At 42.6% G+C, this 18,506-nt stretch overlaps 4 protein-coding genes across 6 annotated transcripts; 1 reads left to right on the plus strand and 3 right to left on the minus strand.

Annotated features, from left to right (window-relative positions):
- Positions 1-1,205: 1,205 nt before the first annotated feature.
- mrps5 (mitochondrial ribosomal protein S5) lies at positions 1,206-6,876 on the plus strand. 2 transcript variants are annotated; one of them, XM_037272713.1, is made up of 12 exons: positions 1,206-1,277; positions 1,566-1,697; positions 1,889-2,014; positions 2,087-2,200; positions 2,307-2,426; positions 2,533-2,567; positions 3,568-3,658; positions 4,008-4,054; positions 4,275-4,332; positions 4,959-5,021; positions 5,117-5,253; positions 6,726-6,876. In XM_037272713.1, the coding sequence occupies exons 1-12, from the start codon at positions 1,229-1,231 to the stop codon at positions 6,765-6,767; spliced, it is 1,014 nt and encodes a 337-aa protein (XP_037128608.1). In that variant the 5' UTR covers positions 1,206-1,228; the 3' UTR covers positions 6,768-6,876. The 2 variants fall into 2 exon arrangements, with proteins under 2 accessions (XP_037128608.1, XP_037128607.1); XM_037272712.1 differs by lacking the exon at positions 6,726-6,876 and adding an exon at positions 5,623-5,980.
- LOC119135239 (myelin and lymphocyte protein-like) lies at positions 6,232-7,935 on the minus strand. Its single transcript, XM_037272716.1, has 4 exons — positions 7,668-7,935; positions 6,724-6,891; positions 6,531-6,653; positions 6,232-6,448 (listed from the first exon to the last, which is right to left on the minus strand). Exons 1-4 carry the CDS (start codon positions 7,758-7,760, stop codon positions 6,374-6,376), a joined length of 459 nt encoding a protein of 152 aa, XP_037128611.1. The 5' UTR covers positions 7,761-7,935; the 3' UTR covers positions 6,232-6,373.
- Positions 7,936-8,061: 126 nt separating this feature from the next.
- Positions 8,062-12,305, minus strand: LOC119135237 (myelin and lymphocyte protein-like). Its single transcript, XM_037272715.1, has 4 exons — positions 12,133-12,305; positions 9,626-9,790; positions 9,347-9,520; positions 8,062-9,210 (listed from the first exon to the last, which is right to left on the minus strand). Exons 1-4 carry the CDS (start codon positions 12,217-12,219, stop codon positions 9,136-9,138), a joined length of 501 nt encoding a protein of 166 aa, XP_037128610.1. The 5' UTR covers positions 12,220-12,305; the 3' UTR covers positions 8,062-9,135.
- A 1,893-nt stretch (positions 12,306-14,198) lies between these two features.
- nphp1 (nephronophthisis 1) lies at positions 14,199-18,332 on the minus strand. Of its 2 annotated transcripts, XM_037272706.1 has the most exons (20): positions 18,203-18,332; positions 17,910-17,971; positions 17,772-17,832; positions 17,561-17,700; positions 17,293-17,488; positions 17,103-17,204; positions 16,892-17,013; positions 16,768-16,816; positions 16,611-16,698; positions 16,409-16,503; positions 16,184-16,312; positions 15,972-16,046; positions 15,796-15,906; positions 15,641-15,723; positions 15,418-15,494; positions 15,232-15,331; positions 15,051-15,163; positions 14,915-14,988; positions 14,639-14,683; positions 14,199-14,530 (listed from the first exon to the last, which is right to left on the minus strand). In XM_037272706.1, the coding sequence occupies exons 1-20, from the start codon at positions 18,266-18,268 to the stop codon at positions 14,270-14,272; spliced, it is 2,049 nt and encodes a 682-aa protein (XP_037128601.1). In that variant the 5' UTR covers positions 18,269-18,332; the 3' UTR covers positions 14,199-14,269. The 2 variants fall into 2 exon arrangements, with proteins under 2 accessions (XP_037128601.1, XP_037128600.1); XM_037272705.1 differs by having other exon boundaries at positions 17,293-17,700.
- Between the last annotated feature and the right edge of the window lie 174 nt (positions 18,333-18,506).

Consider the following 18,506-nt stretch of genomic DNA (forward strand, 5'->3'; position numbering starts at 1 on the left):
TTCCATGTAGGGCCAAAGAGTCAAATAATGCCTTGAAGTCAATTCTTTGTGCTTATTCAATGTGACATCACAAGTTGAGCTTTCAGTGCCTGTTGGCCGAGTCGTGATACGCACACTCATTTTGGAAGGGGAAAATAATATGACACAACAGTATAATACTGAAGAAGATACAGTGTGAGACCCAAGCACAAAACTGATGATATCAGCTCGAAAGTAGAAGCTTAAAATCGACTGTTAGCTCGCCACTAAATGCTTACAAAGATTTACCATTTGGCCTGAAGTGGAAAGTCAATGACAGTGTATTTAAGCTTGGATTCATGAAAATGACCTTTGTTGTTATTCAGGATGCAGAATATTGATCCGCGATCAAAGGCGTATAATGGCTCACATTAGCATCCATCTGACTAGGAATAGCTAAAAGTTGGCTTTTTGTTTGTTTCATCTGTGACTTCAATTTATTCTGCATCTTCTAATTGTTCCTTGTCTCTTGATAGGATAATTGATGCCAAAAGGGGGAAATGAGGCTCTGCGGGGTCTTGCACATGCACTCAATCGTCACAGAAGCATCTGACTGAAAGAGTCTGTCATTTTTTTTCTTCTTCAGTTTTCTTCTTCACTAATGTTACTTATTAATCACATGATTATTTTCAAGAGGCTCGGTGGCGCACTGGGTAGCACGTCCGCCTCACAGTTAGGAGGGTGCGGGTTCGATTCCACCTCCGGCCCTCCCTGTGTGGAGTTTGCATGTTCTCCCCGGGCCCGCGTGGGTTTTCTCCGGGCACTCCGGTTTCCTCCCACAACCCAAAAACATGCTTGGTAGGCCGATTGAGCACTCCAAATTGTCCCTAGGTGCGAGTGCGTATGGTTGTTTGTCTCTGTGTGCCCTGCGATTGGCTGGCAACCGGTTCAGGGTGTCCCCCGCCTACTGCCCGATGACGGCTGGGATAGGCTCCGGCACGCCCGCGACCCCCGTGGGGACTAAGCGGTACAGAAAATGGATGGATGGATGGATTATTTTCAAATGAGTGAGAAAGTAGTACAATAAAATTACAATCCTATAATACAAATCCTATATTACAAATACAATAATACAAAATAAAATGAACAAGAAGAATAGAATAGAAAATATATATATATAACGAAATTGTAATTGTAAATATTCGAATTTCGAACAGGCAAAGCTCGGCCACCTCTCTTCTGCCTTCTGAGGACCCGTCAGAAATCCAAAATGGCGGCGGCCATACGCGCGTGTTATGCCCTCCGCATCACCGTTGGAGGTGAAGAATTCCTTGTTTATATCATTTTTTTTGGACTAGTTTATTGTGTTTATGTGTTGTATGATATTGTTTATGATTTAAAATGTCACGTCTGTGTTTCAATTGGGACAAATCCTGCATAATCCGTCTGTCATGACTGGCGACTTAACCGTATACCTTCTATTAAGGCGTCTGTCCTTTTTGTGCGCTTGCTATTTTTGCGTCTACAATGTAGTGGAGAGATGAACAATAGCATACACTTGCACTGACTGTCTGTATTTATCGAATAACGCCTCGGTGTCTTCTCAGGTACATCTTCCTTCCGCGCCGTAGGTGGCGCCATCCATGGATGCCAGCTGCTCAGTCGAGCGAACCCCGCACTACCTTGTGTGCCCGTCGGGTGTTGGCAGCCAAGCAGACACGGCAGCTTCTTCAACAAGCGTAAGGACACGTTATCATCATAAAGCATTACCTGCTGAGCCCTTTTAAATTGCGTTGCTAACCAAAACGGTAGCACCAATAGAGGGAATGATATTTTGTGAAAATGTGTTGTCTCGCTGTAAGCAAGTAGTAAAGATGATATTGCAAGGTGATCATTTGCTAAAGTGCGTTGTCATTTCCATGTGTGCCAGTGACGGCCGAAGAGCTTTGGAAAGGCGTGCTGGCCGAGTCTGGAGCTGGCGCCAGGAAGGGCAGAGGAAAGAGAACCAAACGCAAGCTGAGGCGCGATCTGAACCGAGGCCAAACCATCGGAGAAGGTGACTTTGGACTTCTGAAGTGTTCATGTGTTAACTTTAAGAGACCATTTTGTCCCTGACTTGACTGCGTAGGTCACGGAGGCTTCCTGTGGCCTGGTCTCAACACGCCCGTGTTAAAAGACGGCACCGTGCAGAGTATGAGCCGGAGAGGTCAGGCAGAGCAGCAGGAATTGAAAGCTGAACTCGGTACGCGCACACATACACGCTCACATTTTTCTACATGAACAAACGCACACTCTTTTGTCGATGTTGTGAAATGGAATATACGTTGATGTCGTTTCCTCCCTTTTAGTGCGTCAACGTGATGAGTGGGAGAAGAGGAGGAAGATGAAGGTGAAGCGGGAGCGAGGCTGGACGGGGAATTCCTGGGGGGGCATCAGTCTGGGCCCCCCTGATCCAGGACCTAATGGAGGTAAAATTGACTTTTTTTTTTTTATAAATCACTGTATGGAATAAAATAATTTAGTTACAAGAAGATGCAAGTACAGGCACAAATATATATACTTTTTTTTTTGCAGAGACCTATGAAGACTTCGATTCTCGTGTCATTGAGGTGAGTGCCGTTTGTTAGCATGCAGTCACACAATATTATTAAAAAATAAAATCTAGAGTAAAAATGCCGCTCTACTCATCGTACAAATTGTATTTAGGTGCAAAAGAGGAAAAAATGAGTCATGTGTGCGCAATGGTGTACTGATCTATGCATGTGCAGACAGAAGGTGTGTCTCTTCATTTGTGCGTGCAGGTGTAATGGACTCAGCGTGTGCGCGTGTAATGCACCATTTTTGTCCCAATGCAAAATTGCAAATGTGTGTGTGCATCCATCCGTGTGTGTGGGCGAAGGGTAATGTATACTGTGCGTATAGGTGTGCTGATGGTAAACAGGATCTAACCCGAACTCAATTAGCATTTGCTCGTTTGGCATATATGTACATATGTCCCTCTATTCTCTTTTATTGGTGTACACACACACACACACACGCTATTAATTTATGTGCGTGTGCGTTTTATTGCCGCTTCTACAGCCCTCCATGAATAAAGAGCCCTGCTGCCAGGAATTAGACTCCCCCCGATGGCCACTTGAGTGCTTTTCTGTGCGCATGCAACATTCACTGTAGCCTAATGAAATGAAAAAGACTTACTGGAATAAAAAGGCCGGGCTCCCAAGGACAATGACATCAGCATGCAATGACAGACTGCAGTCAGTGAAGAGGAGCAGGAAAAAGAAGATAGTGAGTGCGGTGGAGAAGGATATGGCTAGGGAAAAGGGTGCCAGTCGCCTGGGCTTAGTTTCCGTTTATTAAATTGGTATTTTCTTTTTATGAGTGAAATGTGCAACCTTGACATTTGTGTTGACTCACATTGGAAGAGAAAGCGTACACACAGATAAAAAAAAAAATTAAAACATTGAAATAAAGTTGGGTTCAGCCTAAAATCAAGAACAAGGCAATTTCAGTGCTGCCCCCCCCCCCCCCCCCTAGTGTTTGTAACGCCATTTTATACTTGTTTGAATGTGCACGACTGTCCTCACTTTAGCGATTGTTGTGCTGCAGGTGAAAAGCGTGTTCAACATGACAGCAAAGGAAGGCAGGAAGAGGTCCATTAGCTGTTTGGTTGCCGTGGGCAACGGCCAAGGCGCAGCAGGTATATACACTCACCAGGGACTTCAATTGTATGCCAATGCAAACCACAAACATTAACATTGGTTATATTATGTAAATAATTGTGTTTGAATGATCCCATTTCAATGCCCTTTAGGATTTTGTATGAATCTTTTTTGTCTGTGCACCTTAAGTCTCATTTCTGCTAAAATTGATGTAGTTCAGCGCCGTGTGGCACGCCATTCTCTATTCAGACGTGCATTTTAATACAACATTGATCTGTACAGGACGGATTAAAAGGAAAACCATTTCACTGCAGAATCGGTAGTTCTTTTTCAATCTAGTTACAAGGTCAGAATGTGTGAATGGGGTGGGCTCCGTTTTGTGCGCAGGTTTTGCCTTGGGGAAGGCAGCAGACAGACCCACAGCTCTGAGGAAGGTGAGAGCAATGATTATTACTCTTTGAAATTATAAGCACCTTGAACATTGATTTTTTTTTTTTTTCTCTTGTTGGCGGACGTAATCGTCCTGTCAAAGCAGAGTTTTTCAATAAGCTTTTGAACCAGATGTTTTATAGCGCAGACTCTGAAGTGTCTCTCATTGTATTTTATTGACATTGGAGTCGAAATTGCTTTTATTGTGTGCGTGTGTTTGCGCAGGCAAAGAATCGAGCCATCCACTACTTGTACTACATCGAACGATACAACAACCACACCAGTAAGTACAATCGCAAGTTTTGAGACGCAAGTTGTTTGTAGGAGAAATGTCTCAAAATTGCCTGCCTGCCGCACAAAAGTAAGCAATTGGCTCCCGAAATGCCATCGAAGACGTCAACAAGGCATTTTCTTTGCCTCGCTGCTAGTCAACTTCACATGATGACATAACAAAGTGAGCGGTAATTGTTTTCTGCTCGAGTCACGATCATAAAGCACCCAATGTGCCCAAAGCTCTTTTTGTCTGACATTTAAATATTTTTTTTTCACATCATGTCATCAGCTAGCAGGATGAAGAACATAAGAAAAGAAAGGAATGTCAACGCAAATAACAAGCTGCAGCTCCGTGACTTTGATAGGCGGCAGACAGACAGAGAAAGGCGACAGTCTGAAAAGAACAATAAGCCTACGCAAAAGGCCATCAAAACACAACGGCAATTTAGCCTTCTTTTTTTTTGCAGAGGATAAAGAATATATGCTCCAAGACATCAAAAACAGAAAAACATTAGCAGCCGGTAGTTGGAGAGACTACTAGAAAACCGATGAGCAATTCACAATAATACCCAGTGGTAAAAGATGTAATGACACCTTTTTGTTTTCTTTAAATTTGATCTCTGTGTTTGTCAACAGTTTATCACGACATTGAATCCAAGTTCAAGAGGACGACGCTTCGTATGAAGAAACGAAACGAAGGTACTCAGTTGACTGTCTAACCGTGTCGTTATTGTCTTAGTTGGAATGATTTCTAAAGTGTTAAACGCATCCCCTCCTCCGATGTGCCCATCCAGGTTACGGCCTTCACTGTCACCGCGCCATCATCACCATGTGCAAGCTGATTGGCTTGAAAGACATGTATTGTAAAGTGGAAGGATCGGTCAACATGCTCAACATCACCAGAGCGCTCTTCGCTGGCCTGGCCAAGCAGGTAAAGGTTCACATTTGGCGAAGTAAGGCAAAGACAAGGCGGCTTTATTTATAGTGCACCTTTTGATACACGAGGTAACAACCAAAAGCGCATCTAAACAGAACTGAAGAAAAAGACAGCAAAAGTATCTTATTAGAAATGCTAAAGGAATGTAGATTGACATTTGCAATCAAAATATTCGAAGACATTTAAAAGCAATGGGAAGAAACAAAAGGTAGCCTGCTGAAATATGGAAAAAAATGATTTCCTGGAAATACTTCTGCAATATTTTTTGACGTAATATTAGACTATATATAGACACACAAATACCTGCAAGAAAGCGCGTGGTCACCCTGCCAACGACCGCCGCCATCCTCATGCATCTCTCAGGAAACCCACCAGATGCTAGCGGAGAAGAAACAGCTCCACGTAGTGGAGTTCCGGCAGGAGCGCGGCTTGTTGCCCGTGGTGGTGGCGTCCCCCAAGAACGGGGCTCAGGCCCAATCGGAGCCGGAGGACGAAATTCCAGACACGCGTCTGCACTGGGACGACGTGCGTGCCTCCCAGGGATTCAAACGCTCCATCTGGGCTGGTGTCAAACGCACCATCTGGTAGAACTGCAATTCATGTGAGAAGCTTTGTTTTATTTTGGTGATTATTTTCTAATTATGTGGGTTTTTTGTTGTATAATATTACAAGCCGACATTCTTCTGTGATGCATTGAAATAAAGTGCAACTTGAAAATGAACTGGATCTCTTGATTCATTCTTACATTTTGTTTTCATGCTCAATTTTGAGGGGCTTTTTTCATCAAAATGTCTGACTCCCTTTTCAATTCCAGGTATTGAGAATTTTTTTTGTATGTCCTGTTACTTATCCACCTAATTTTGTGTATATATTGGTCAAACATTTTCACTAGGATGCATGGCACTTGCAAAAATGTACTCGTCAGTGTTGATGTATCCAACGTGAAAACAAAAAAGCTGTCCAGGGCTGGAATAACAAGTCAGACCAACATGATTTCTTTTATTTAAGTATAAAAGTAGTAGAAAAGAAATAAATGCCTAAAGCTAGTGCAGGTTAATGTGGAAATGCTAATGCTAAAGTTTTTGAAATGTTGCTCAACAATCAAATTGTCTTTTTAGAAGTGTTTCCATCGTAGGGACGACAGGACGGCGTGAATGAAGTAGAGCAGCGTGGCCATGAAGGCAAACACCTGCAACACACAAAAATACAATAGACAAAAAAAAAAAGAAACGACTCAATATAAGCTTGTTTTTTGTGTGTGTAAATGTTACCACAGCAGCAATGTCAATCCGGTAGATTCTGAACTCTCCAAATTTCATAACGAAGGTGATGTAGGCTAAATTGACCCCAGCACTGAGGTAGAACAACGCAGCCAAAGAGTGATAGGCAAAATCCTAACACACACACAAACGAAATGAATCCCAATCTCATTTCATCTTTATTTCCCTTTATGTGTGGCCTTACAGCGGCGACCCACGCTGAGCTGTTCTTGTGACACCCGGCGATGAAGATGATCACCCAAAGGAGCGTCATGATGAAGCAGAAGACAGACACGAACATCACCCATCCCAGAGGGTTGGGGGGCTCCACATGGGTGGAGGCCACCAGGATCCACACCAGCCCACCCGTCACCTGCACGTAAGGTGAAAATAATTTGTGCTTTTCCCTCACATGGTGTACTTTAGTTTGTCATAATGAATTTATTACACATTTGTCAGATGCCAGAAAGTAGGTGAAGATGCACCTCCCATAGAAGTGCCTGAATATTTTTTTTTTCCTGTTACCAGTGGTGGAGCTAGAGGGTTTGCCTCAGGGGCACTGCCCCCCCCCCCCCACCAAAAATATGCTTGGGTCCTCCAGGTGCCACAGGATTGACTTTTGGGTATTTTCAGATTTTTCCGGGATTTTTTTTCCACATGACATTGAATCTTTATCAACATTTTCTGAACAGTGCCACTTACGTAAATTGATAAAAATTGCGTTTTAGGGAAAGTGGAAACATTGTTGAACAATTTCTATTTATAGACATCTTACAAATCACATTTTACAGTTGATAAAAAAACAAAATTGATCAAATTAAACTCTTACTGGAATGCATGTTTTTTTAAAATATTTAATATTAATATTTTTGGGAATATGAATTAAGCAGTGTATGGCTTTATGACGAGACAGCCATTTTACCACATGCTGTTGACAGAAAATGACATCATAGTGCCGAATGGGCTCAGCTAACGACCGTTTTTTTTTTTTTCTTTCAATCAGATGATGTTAGTCATCCATTTTCAGAGAAATTAGCAATTTCATGTAACATTCTTTTTTTGTGTGTCAAATCAAATGAATGATGTCATTTCACATCTGAATGTGAAATGACTCTAGAAAGGATGTCGTCATCGGTGAAGGTCACTCACCAGTTCAGGCAGGTAGAACAAATCCGGCACGGTCACGCATATTGCTAGTCCACTTGGCAGACTTCCCATGGACTGGGTAGTGGTCGCCGCCATCCCAGAATAGTCCGACCTTTGTCTTTGTTCCGATCGGTGGGGACTAAAGAAACAGCAAGCAGGTGGAAATGCTAGTGAGGCCAATTTGGCCGCCAAACCTGTTCTGGTATTGTTAGTGTTTCCCTCATCTTCATACACGCCCTCTTTTTTTTTTTTTTTTTTGAACAGCTAAGGTGAAATTTTGTGGCCCCGGGGCCTCAGTGAAGCCAGATGGAATATCACTCTTGTTTTCTTTTTGTTTGAGTTTGACACACTGGACAAGAATCCCAACACATCTATAAAAGATCCAGCCTTCAACACGTTTGAAGTCGAGTTATTTTATTTCACATTGTGTTTTTGTAAATATATGTGTAAAGTGGAATCAATCAAATATATACAACATGTAAGTGTTTTCAATCACTTTGGAACATTCCTTCGTACGTGATGTTTATAGTCAGCCTTTCAGAAATGGAAAGTAGGATTAAAAAGCTTGAGGATGTTTTACAGGTTTGGTTGTAAACACAAAAGAAAGAAAATGTATTTTGTATACACGTGTCGCAAAAGGTCGTCGATATTGTCGAGTCAATGTCGACGGTTGGTTTCATCTATTTAGCTCAATTCTTGTTTTAAAAATGGACATGTGGTTTTGTTCGTAAAATATAAAACGATTTTTGGGTCACTGACTGTTTTATGACAGTTTAGTAGGCAATTATAAAAAACACAATTGTAACTTTGAAAATGGTGGATGCGCTGCACTGAATGTATTTTATTTTATTTTAAAATGTAAGTTTTTTTGCATTTAAAAAATTTTTGTTTTTAATTTTTGTTTGTATTTTTTTTTTCTTTCAGATTTATATTCCAGACAAATGCATTATTTTAACATGGTGCATGTGCGGTGCTATAAATGCTACATTTAAGCACAATTTGAAGAGTTCATTGATTTTTATACATTATTTTGTTATATTGTGTATATAGATTGGACAAATCCTATTTTATTATGTTTGAAGTTGGAACTGTTTTTGCAATGGTTCTCCATTTAATGAAAACAATAATATTTAAAGTGTCCAAAAAATATAAGTGACGATGACTTAAGTGTCTGTTTCCACGACATAAAAAGTAATTTGATATTTTTTAATACCAATCTGAACAACAAATTTAAAAAAAAATGCTTTTAGGATGCTAAATATTTCATAATTTGATATTTTTTGCAGATTTGATTCGTTAACCTCTTACGTGTGACATTTAGTTTGTTTACCGCTCATTCAGTCATGTGACTTTTGCAACTTGTCTGTAACAGCTTATAAAAGAATGTGTGTATATAATAATCAGAATAAAAGCATGAATAAGTGTTTCTGTCTTCAGGATGAAGCGTTTGACATCTTTTTGCTCGTCCCCTTTAGGCTCTGTGCCATCGGATGGCGGAGAAAATGGCGTGCAGGAAGTAGAGCAGCGTGGCCATGTATGACATCACCTGGATGACATCACAAAGACGGATCAGCATCAGGTCAGTCATTTTTTAAGTTGAGAAAAAAAAGCTGCCTCTCTAAGAATGTGGAATGGATGTTACATCAGACAAAAAAATCATTGACTTAATTGAGACATCCTACCACGGCGGCTATGTCCAGCCTGTAGATCTTGAGGCCTTCTCCGATGAGGGGTATAATGGTCAAGGTCCCCCCCGAGTTGATGGTGAGTCCCCAGCCTTTGAGCACGGTAATATAAGCCAGGATCACCGACGCGCTCAGATAGAACACCACCGCCAAGAAATGGTAGAACGTGTCCTGCGAGATGGAGGAGGGAAATGATGATCGGGTTCCGCTAGACGTAGGCGCCGATCGGACAACTTGAACGTTAGCCAATCGGTGTTCGGGGTGGGTGTGTCTTACCAGAGCTGGCCAGACACTGCTCTGATTGGCCCCGCACAGGAAGATGAAGAACCAGAGCGTGGTGAAGACAAAACAGAAGACGGAAACGAACATGACCCAGCCTAATGGGTGGTCCGGGTACACTCGAGTGGACGCCACCAGGATCCACACCAGACCGCCAAAAACCTGTCGGAAAAATAAAATGGATCAGAGTTTGGGAAGATGAGCCAACCACGGGCTTTGTGTCGGATAGTTAGGAAGTCAAAGTTGAGGTTATTCTTTTTTTTAAGGTAGTTAAAGCGGTGATCAAACAGCTCCTAGCGCTTGTCGGCATCTCTTACAAGAAACCATAAGGGCACTCAACAAGCCTTCAAAAAGGCCCAACCGCCCCCACCCCGCCCTCCTTTGACAAACATTCCCAATGAGAGATGTTAACATGGACACAATCCACAATGGTGAATATTTAACTCTACAGCCCTGTTCATGAAAGCATGAAAAAGTTGGATTTTACTCCGAGATATGACTAGAAAGGCGCCATTGTTGGCAGAATTAGTGCCACCTGGTCTAGTCATGTGACCACACACAATGACCAATCTGTCTACAGGCTCATTTACCAGAGCAGAAATGATGTCGGTGAAGCAGCATGTGGTTTCTGGTCTACTATATTCCTCGTCGCAGTGCTCTATGCAATTTTTTCTCTTATCGTGTATGCACACAATCGGCGCCACACCCCGAATATTGTGTACTTCTCAAATATGAAACGCTCTATTTGATCTCGGATTTCCGCTCAAGGAATTTTCTTGGCTCGTATTTGCACTCACTGGCCACTTCCTTAGGCACGCCCCCTTCTTGAGATTGGAATATAATCAAAAGTTCGCATAGACAAAAAAATAGCACTCAAGCTAGCTTAGTCAGTTGGCTAGTCGGCACTTAGCAGTTTAATTCACGTTCATTAAAACATGCTTCAAGCAAATCTTATCATTTGAGCTAACGAATTTTGCTAGCTTAATGCTAATACAACGACAAACAAAATCCTAAAAACATGAGATATCTATACAATGAACCATGATACTGCAGGAATTGACTTTTGTGACATTTTTATTTGGTGGTGAGCCATTGGATTTGTCTAAATGTCAAATCAGCACAGGTCGCGTTTTTATTGAGTCTCGCGGCTAAATCCCCGCCGCCGCCAAAAGCAAACATTTCGAGCCTGCCGCGCTCCGGCCACTTGTTGTCGGAAAACACGGGCCGCGTTTGTCCCAAAACCAGACTAGCAGGTTTTTGAATGATTGACTCGACCGGCCCACACCGTAAAAGGAGCCGAGAAGATGCCCGGTTTCGATTTACGCCCTCTCTCACCTCTTTGAGGTTTTTTTTTTTCCGCCCCAACTGAATCAAACAGATTTAATCGCTCTCTTTCTACTACACCAAAGAAAAATTGCCTCCAATTGTGGGCGGGAAGGAGGATTTTTGAGGCCTAAACGGCTCAAGGAAAGGAAGTTAGCTTTAAAAGTAAATAAAATACCAATGCTGACCATTTAGGAAACACAAATTTAATTATAACAAATTGTCTCGATAAAAACAATACTCAATTTAATTTTGTCAACTGGTTGCACAAAAAAATTTCAACATTTTAAAAGTTGAATTCAGATTATTTTATTTCACGCAATCATTTGAAGAAGTAAATTCAGTACAATATTTTATTTTTTTCTCAGTGAAGACATGTTTTGTTGCTTTTTTGCCTAAGATGCGCTTTTCATAACAAGCAAAAATTGATATTCGCACATAATGTACTTTGACCCCTCCTAAAAAATATATTTAACGCTATAAAACTCCCTACATTTGAAAAGCCTTTCTCACAAATTGAGTACATATTCTGTGTCGTGCATTTCTCCCGCTCGGGGACATAACCAAACTTTAGCTGAGTTTGTTTGAATTTGTTCAGTCAAATGTTTTGTTTGTCACCGTTATAACGTGACAATGAACCAAAAAGTCAACAGTAACCTGCTAAAGTCTGCACAAAAATGCTCCAATGTCCTGATATTAGATAGCACATTTAAACATTTTGATGTTTCTCTGTGTTTTTTGTTGTTGTTGCTATGGTGATTGACTGGCCTCAACTGTCCATGTACTAGTTGCCATGGTGCCACTATATTGCGTTGGCTCAAAAAAAAAAAATAGTCGATTGGAAATGAAATAGTAAGTAAAACTAACAAAAAACAACCTAAAGAGTGCAAATAAAATATTGAGGAAAAATCAACCAAAATGAATTTGAAAATAAAAATATAGTATATTTTTGAAATCCTTTCTGGTTGTGGTTTTCCAAACTGAAATGATCACTCCCTCATCCTGATTTGCCAGGCGGTCGGTCAGCCTCGCTCATCCTCGACACCCCTAGCAACACTCACCCCTCATTTGAGAGCAAAATGGAGACAACTACACACACCAAACCACGAGCTCAAGAAAAAAACCACAACGCGCGACACACATCTTCACTCTCCGTATCCCAAGTCACCAAAACGACTCACAAATTCCGGGATGAAGAACAGGTCAGGGATGCTGGTGAAGATTCTGCCGCCGGTGGGCAAGACATCTGCCGACGTGGTGGAGGCCATAGTCCTAAACGCACTATCAATGTGTGTGTGTGTGTTTTTGTAGAATGAGATGTGCGGACGCTTTTAATATGCTTTTTATGTAAAGGCCGCCTCCCGCACCTCCTCCTCCACCACCTGCCCTCCGCCTACCATCCATGTGTGCGTGTGTGTGTGCGTGTGTGTGTGTGTGTGTGTGTGTTTGTAGAAGGGCCTGTAAGAGGCAAAGTGGCTGTTTACATACACATACAAAAAGTGATTGTGAGGCAAATTGTGCATGTGGGACATGAAAAGGAGATGCAAGTCGCTTGACTGCACGGAAAATGAGAATTGAATGTGTCAAAATAAAACAGGATTGTTCTCCAAAGTCTGCTAGCTTGTTACTAACACGCAATGCAAAATGCCATAGACGGGCTAACAGAATTAGCATTGTCTATTGCAAAATGTATATTTAAACAAAATACTCACAGGAGTATATTTTTTTTATCCTCTGGTTAATGTCTCCAAAATAAAAGCATGGGTTGAACGATGTTGACAAAAGTATTGGAACAGGTGGTTCATGCTGCCTAGAGGCAGTAGTTACATTTGATAAAAATGAAGAAGAAAAAAAAACACAAGCTAAGGATTCAGTCCATGTTATTGAACTTGTGCTTTTATTTTGTCACATTTGGCGACTTCCTACAATGAGTCCTAATCCGCCCGTGTCGAATACCGTTTTGTACACCCCATCTTGTTGATAGTGCAGCTATTTGGAATCTGTCACCGTGGAAACCACCTACACTGTGTTTGGTTGCATCGCTGCCAGGAGACACACACACACTAGTTTGCAAATTACTCACTAAACTGATCCATTGATTGATTGATTTTGTCAGACTTAAGACCTCCTGAAATTTTTTATATACTACATTTATATAGATTTTTATATACATGTCAGACAGATATTTTTTAATTGTTTTGTTGGGAGTCGTAGCGGTTGTAGCAAAGGACTATGTCATCTGATGGCGTCTCTTCTTTCCCAATCCTGCCTAATCTTTTGTCAATGCTCAGTTCTTGTTGAACCTGCTCAAAACAATTGACTTGAGTAAATCGACCAAAATAGAAAACACTTGACCGTTTCCGCCTTTATTAAGTACAAAAAAAGTCTGCCGCACTGACTACTTTTTAGCTGTTCTTCCACACCAAAGTCGTTAAAGCGGAAAAGGGATTTTCTTTCAAACTGGAGGAAAATCAAAGGTAAATCTGTGCTGTTGTTATCTGGGCTTATAATAGCGTGACCTATGAGGGTAAAAAAAACAACAACACAGAAGACTGTATGGTCACCTGGGGGATGGCAATGGAATGTGGAAATACACGCTCTATTTGCCAGCAAACAAGCAGTCCGGGGGGATAATATGTTCACACACCAGCATTGTCAATTTTGAATTTGAATTCAATCCATAGAATAAAGTATCCTATTAAACTTTGTCAAGGGCTTTTGTGGCTCTACCACTAAAAACATAGAAGCAGAAAAATAAGTAGAAAGCTACAAAAGTAGCTGTAGCAGGGAAGCTGAGACTTCACTCAAAAAAAAAAAAAAAAGATTAATTGTGGACCAAAGCAAACAAATGTTCTGAAGTCATTCCAGTGGACTGACCAAGTGAGTGGCGACATGGCTCCTTTTATAAGGAACTATAAAAAGAACGCACACTACCACTAATAATTAACACACACAGTGAGTGATGTTGACTTTATGGGTGGAAGTGGAAGGATGCAGTTCAGTAAGCACTCTAGGCAAGCCTAGAAAAATGTGCTATAAAATAATAGCAGGTGAGCATGAAGATTTGTGATTGGACCATGAGGATAATGTGCCAATGTAAATCATTCATTTATAGCTATGTGATTTAAATTTTAAAAAAACAATTGTAATGGTTCACAAGATATTTTGTAGTTAAAAAAAACAGGACTTTTTTATGGTAATGTGCAGTTTACATTTGATTAAAAACATTACAAAAATATTCACGTGCTTTTTTTTTTTTTTACTGATCTCAATGTGTTCATTATAAAAATTTAACTTTGCTGTGTTCTCTCTTTTGCTCTAACGCAGGAGGTCAAAAGTCATCTCGTTGATGTCAAAGGCCAGGGGAGAGTGGGCGGGGTCGGCCAGGACCTCCAAGCTCTCCGACTGGCCGCGGGTCCGCTTGAGCGCCTCCAGAGTGGACAGGATGAGACGGGACCGCTGCTCCTCTGATGGAGTGTCGGCCCAACGGTGGGGCGGGAAAGAAGACGTGTGCAGCAAGAAAGATGCCGACGACTGGAACGCCTTTGCGAACTCTTGCTTCACCTGCGCCTCGTCTCTCTGAGTACGTACACACACACACACACACACACACACACACACACACACACGCAAAACAATTTAGGTAGGTAGGCGAGCTCCCTCTATAGGTGAAATCAAGTACCACACCTTCTGTGCCCTGCTCATGTTGCTTTCCGCATCCATCCAGGCACTCTGAAAATTTGAAAAAACATTTTTTGCATGTCTAGAAATGTATTTATTATAGCATAAAACTAATCAATTTACAATTACAATGTTACAATTGTATTTTGATTATGTTTTGATGACTTTTTTAACAACATTCAATCTTTTTATGAGAGGGGCTCTTATTGTGCTCCCTTAAAACTTCTGCCTTGAAAACCATTTTATAAATAATAATTACTAAATGGCGAAGTGGATACGCACTCTGACCGCATCCAGCAGATCCACTTGGTCCAGCAGGATCGGGAAGGTGGCAACCACGGGACTGAATATCAAATCTGAACAAAAGAAAGTTGAGGAGTGATGCGGAAACAAAGATGTGTGTGCATCTGTGTCTTACCTGCGTTCTGCATGGTGGGCCGGTTCACCAGCAGCTCGTCGGCTAGCAGTTGTCTATACATGGCCAACAGGGGGAGGCAGCTCAGACAGTGCAGCAGCGTGTCGGGGAGGAGGCTGGAGAAGGAAAACATACTCGCCGTTCAGTTACACACACACTCACGTACGCACGTCAAACCTTTCACCTGAGTTGCGCCTTGATGCGGCTGCTGGGCGTCTTGAACTTGACGATGAGTTTGGATAGTCGCCGCGCTTTGAGCATCTGCTGGAACACGCCAGTCGCAGCTGAAAATAAAATAACACGCAAAGCTCGTTTTTTATAATACCGTAATTATGATGGGAGAATTTGCAGGTTTGTGCGTCGCTCTTACATGATCGAGGGAGCAACCCCTCCGTGTCGACGTCCTTCTCGTAAGGAGTGCCGCCGCTCACCGGCATCTCGTATGTCCTGTGCAATAACACAATTTAGTCATCAATTGGAAAAAAAAAAGTGGCAGGCTGCTATCGAATGTAGTGTTATACGAAATACGAAGGTTAAATGTAAGCATTTTCTCTTTTCGATTCCAAACCAAACAAATGAATAAGATACGATACCTGTTAGGGAGTGGATTTCCTGCAGCGTCGTTTAGTTTGAGGAAAGCCCAACCGCAGCTCAGGTCGCCTCGCTCGCCTGTGGACTAAAACACAGCACAGAGCGCTCCTGCTCGGCTCAGCGCCTTTGATTTATGCTCTTGTGTTTTTGTCATTACGTTGCGGATGAAGGTGACGCCGAGCTCAAAGAGGATACCGAGATCGGGGCTGTCGGCGTCGCAGCGCAGGAAGCAGTCTCCGTCCAGGAGGGTAGGCAGGATGCCGGTGGTCTGTGACAAACATGGGGTTAGTCTAATGTCAAGTTGCTTACTATCTGTGTGGGGCGGGGGGGTACCCGTGGAGAGAAAAGCCAGCTCTTGGGGCTCTTGGGGTTGTAGGTGGCCCTCACTGTGTGGATGTTACTCAGCACCTGGAGTGTAACAAAAGCAGCATTTAAAATTTCCAGGGGACATAACTGATTGACATCGGCAGATTTGAAAATAGCATTGTAAATGGCGTCGCTGTAATGAATAAAATAGAATAATGAATAGAATATCTTCGACAAACCCGAGTGCCGTCAAAGGCGCAGAGTCGGATGTGTCTGCTAAGGACCTGGACGCCGACCCCGGGTGTGGGGATCCTCTTGCAGCTCCACAGGGTGAAACAAACGCACGTTCGAGGGTGTCGCGGGCGCACCTGCGTGGCGGGAGGAAACCCGAGAGTGACAGCGGCTACGCGTTACTCGTATAAATACACAGGCAGAAAATTGTCTGAACTCAGATAGTTTCTCACCCTGCCAGTGTCAGGATCCAAGAAGAGGTCGCTGAAGGAGAGCTGTGATTGGCTGAGCTGCGGTTGCATCAAATGACTTCCTCTGTATTTGGCCCCTAAAACACAATAATCCCGTCTACACTCAACTATGCATTTTCTGAATCACCCATCTATCTTGATTAGCGGTGAGTTTAGCAGTTTTGTTTTACGAGATGACACCAACCTTCGTCTGTCAGCAGTTTACTGAGAGTGGAGGGCCTGAACCCGGAAGGGATGGCGCCCATTGCGGAGAGGACATCGGTAGCGTCAATCTGTCACGCGAATCATGCAGGAATTAAAACAAATGTTTTGAGTGGGCGGTCATAAATTATTTCTTGTACCTCGGTTAGAGCCTTTCGTAAAGTGGACCAGTTGGCGTGAGGAGTGTGGCTGTGGAAGAGCGATGAATGAATAAACAGACATTTGATGACTTCACAAGGTAAAGAAAAGCAAATCACATCAAACCTCTGCTTCTCCTCTTCTTCTTCTTCGTTTTCCTGCTCTTCTGAGTCCTCTCGCTCCTCCTCAGCCTCGTCGGACTCTTCATCCTCCTCCTCCTTGTCGTCGTCACCGAGGACAGAACCGATCTGAATAGAAGAAAAGTGTTTTGATACTGTTGATGTACCATTGTTGGATTATGCAGCTGTGCCTAATATTTTGAACGGCGAGCCCGGACCTTGAGGTATGTTCTCGGCACCACTCCTCTGTCGCCTTTGGCATTCTCGGCCAGCCACCAGCCATCACTTGTCTTCTTGAGGATTTTCAACATGTCACCACGCTGAAGCAACGTAGAAACAGTATTGTTAGATTGGTGAAATGGTATTTGCTATAATGTTCCAGTTTGGAACCAGTTTCAAACACATCACCTCAACTGTCAAATCTCCTTCCTGGTCCCCCTTGAAATCACTAAGCGCCGTGTAGACGCAAAGCTCCGACTGCGGGGGTGCGGTCGACGCCTGACTCTCATTTTTGGGGCTGTCCTCCTTATGGGCGGTGTCTTCGTCACTGTCCTCCTCGTCACTTTCTTCAGTTCCGTCCTCGCCATCTTCATTCTGGGCATCACTGCGAATGAAAAGGACATTTTTTTTTTTTGCAAGTATGGCCTTTGGAAATGATACCATGAAAGCTATGGACCTTGTTGATGGCTCCGTGCTTGGTCCCGGTGGCGAGAGCTCCACGGAGAGTTTGTTCAGCTGCTCCAGGACGTTGTGCAGTCGTCCTTGCTCGTCTCGTTTTCTCTGGTCGTAGTTGCCCACAGGAGCAATCTCATCGGCCTACCACGTACACCGCTATTTGTAAATGTCTTGCAACAAAGTAACCTGAATACACTTCATGAAAATGTCACCTTGGTCAGTTTTGTCAGATGTTTCAGTGTTTTCTCTGCAGATATCTGAAGTTCTTGGCATCTTTAAAATTGGACACTTTTAGACACAAAACACACCAATTTAAATGTTGAATAGTTCTAAAAGGATGAGAAGTTCACCTTCTAAAGGACTCCTCTTTGGTTTCCACCTCACCCTCAACATCTTTCAACAGACTCTCCAGCTGGGAACAAAGAATACAAGTGAATCATTTATACATAGGACTAAAATGTGTCATTTAAACAACTCTGACAAAATATGTGCAACACTTAGCTTTTAAATGTCTGCGATTGTATTATTGCCAAAATATTCTCCTGAAGTGTAGCGAAAGCTAAAGCTAGCTGGTGACTGACGTGTTTGGAAACACCCCCCCTCGAGTTTAACGTCATAAAGGTCTGCGTTTTCGATGACAAACCTTCCCCCTCATGTCGTCCACCTCTCTGTGGACCACCTGCAGGGGCCCCTTTCCCTTGGATGGCATTTAATCGTCCTTTTTAGCGACCATAATTTTAATTTCTGTGCATGCCGGCTAGCGGCTGGTGACGCCGTGCGGCCATTGGTCAGCTGGTCGCTTAGCAACAAGGGTCTACTTCCGGGTAGTGTCGCTTCATCTTCAAAACAAAATGTTAACTGTTCGACCACTTTCACCAGTCTACGGTTACTTTTGGCGTGCGAAGGTAAACCTAATGTCACCTTAGTTAAAATAAAAAAACTAAATT

Source organism: Syngnathus acus, chromosome 15 (genome assembly GCF_901709675.1).
Source record: "Syngnathus acus chromosome 15, fSynAcu1.2, whole genome shotgun sequence".
Classification (NCBI taxonomy): domain Eukaryota; kingdom Metazoa; phylum Chordata; class Actinopteri; order Syngnathiformes; family Syngnathidae; genus Syngnathus; species Syngnathus acus.

Bases quoted from the DNA above. Each gene is read 5' to 3' on its own strand.
- mrps5 (XM_037272712.1), top strand. From the start codon at position 1,229: ATGGCGGCGGCCATACGCGCGTGTTATGCCCTCCGCATCACCGTTGGA. The intron at 2,201-2,306 runs GTACGCGCACAC...CCTCCCTTTTAG, and splicing joins GGAATTGAAAGCTGAACTCG to TGCGTCAACGTGATGAGTGG. The intron at 4,055-4,274 runs GTGAGAGCAATG...GTGTTTGCGCAG, and splicing joins GACCCACAGCTCTGAGGAAG to GCAAAGAATCGAGCCATCCA.
- nphp1 (XM_037272705.1), bottom strand. From the start codon at position 18,268: ATGCCATCCAAGGGAAAGGGGCCCCTGCAGGTGGTCCACAGAGAGGTG. The intron at 16,313-16,408 runs GTGAGAAACTAT...CCCGCCACGCAG, and splicing joins TGGATCCTGACACTGGCAGG to GTGCGCCCGCGACACCCTCG. The intron at 15,164-15,231 runs GTGAAAGGTTTG...TTCCTTCTCCAG, and splicing joins CGCATCAAGGCGCAACTCAG to CCTCCTCCCCGACACGCTGC.
- LOC119135239 (XM_037272716.1), bottom strand. From the start codon at position 7,760: ATGGCGGCGACCACTACCCAGTCCATGGGAAGTCTGCCAAGTGGACTA. The intron at 6,654-6,723 runs GTAAGGCCACAC...TGTGTGTGTTAG, and splicing joins GCTCAGCGTGGGTCGCCGCT to GATTTTGCCTATCACTCTTT. The intron at 6,449-6,530 runs GTAACATTTACA...TGTGTGTTGCAG, and splicing joins GGATTGACATTGCTGCTGTG to GTGTTTGCCTTCATGGCCAC.
- LOC119135237 (XM_037272715.1), bottom strand. From the start codon at position 12,219: ATGGCCTCCACCACGTCGGCAGATGTCTTGCCCACCGGCGGCAGAATC. The intron at 9,521-9,625 runs GTAAGACACACC...TCCATCTCGCAG, and splicing joins GCAGTGTCTGGCCAGCTCTG to GACACGTTCTACCATTTCTT. The intron at 9,211-9,346 runs GTAGGATGTCTC...GATGTCATCCAG, and splicing joins GGCTGGACATAGCCGCCGTG to GTGATGTCATACATGGCCAC.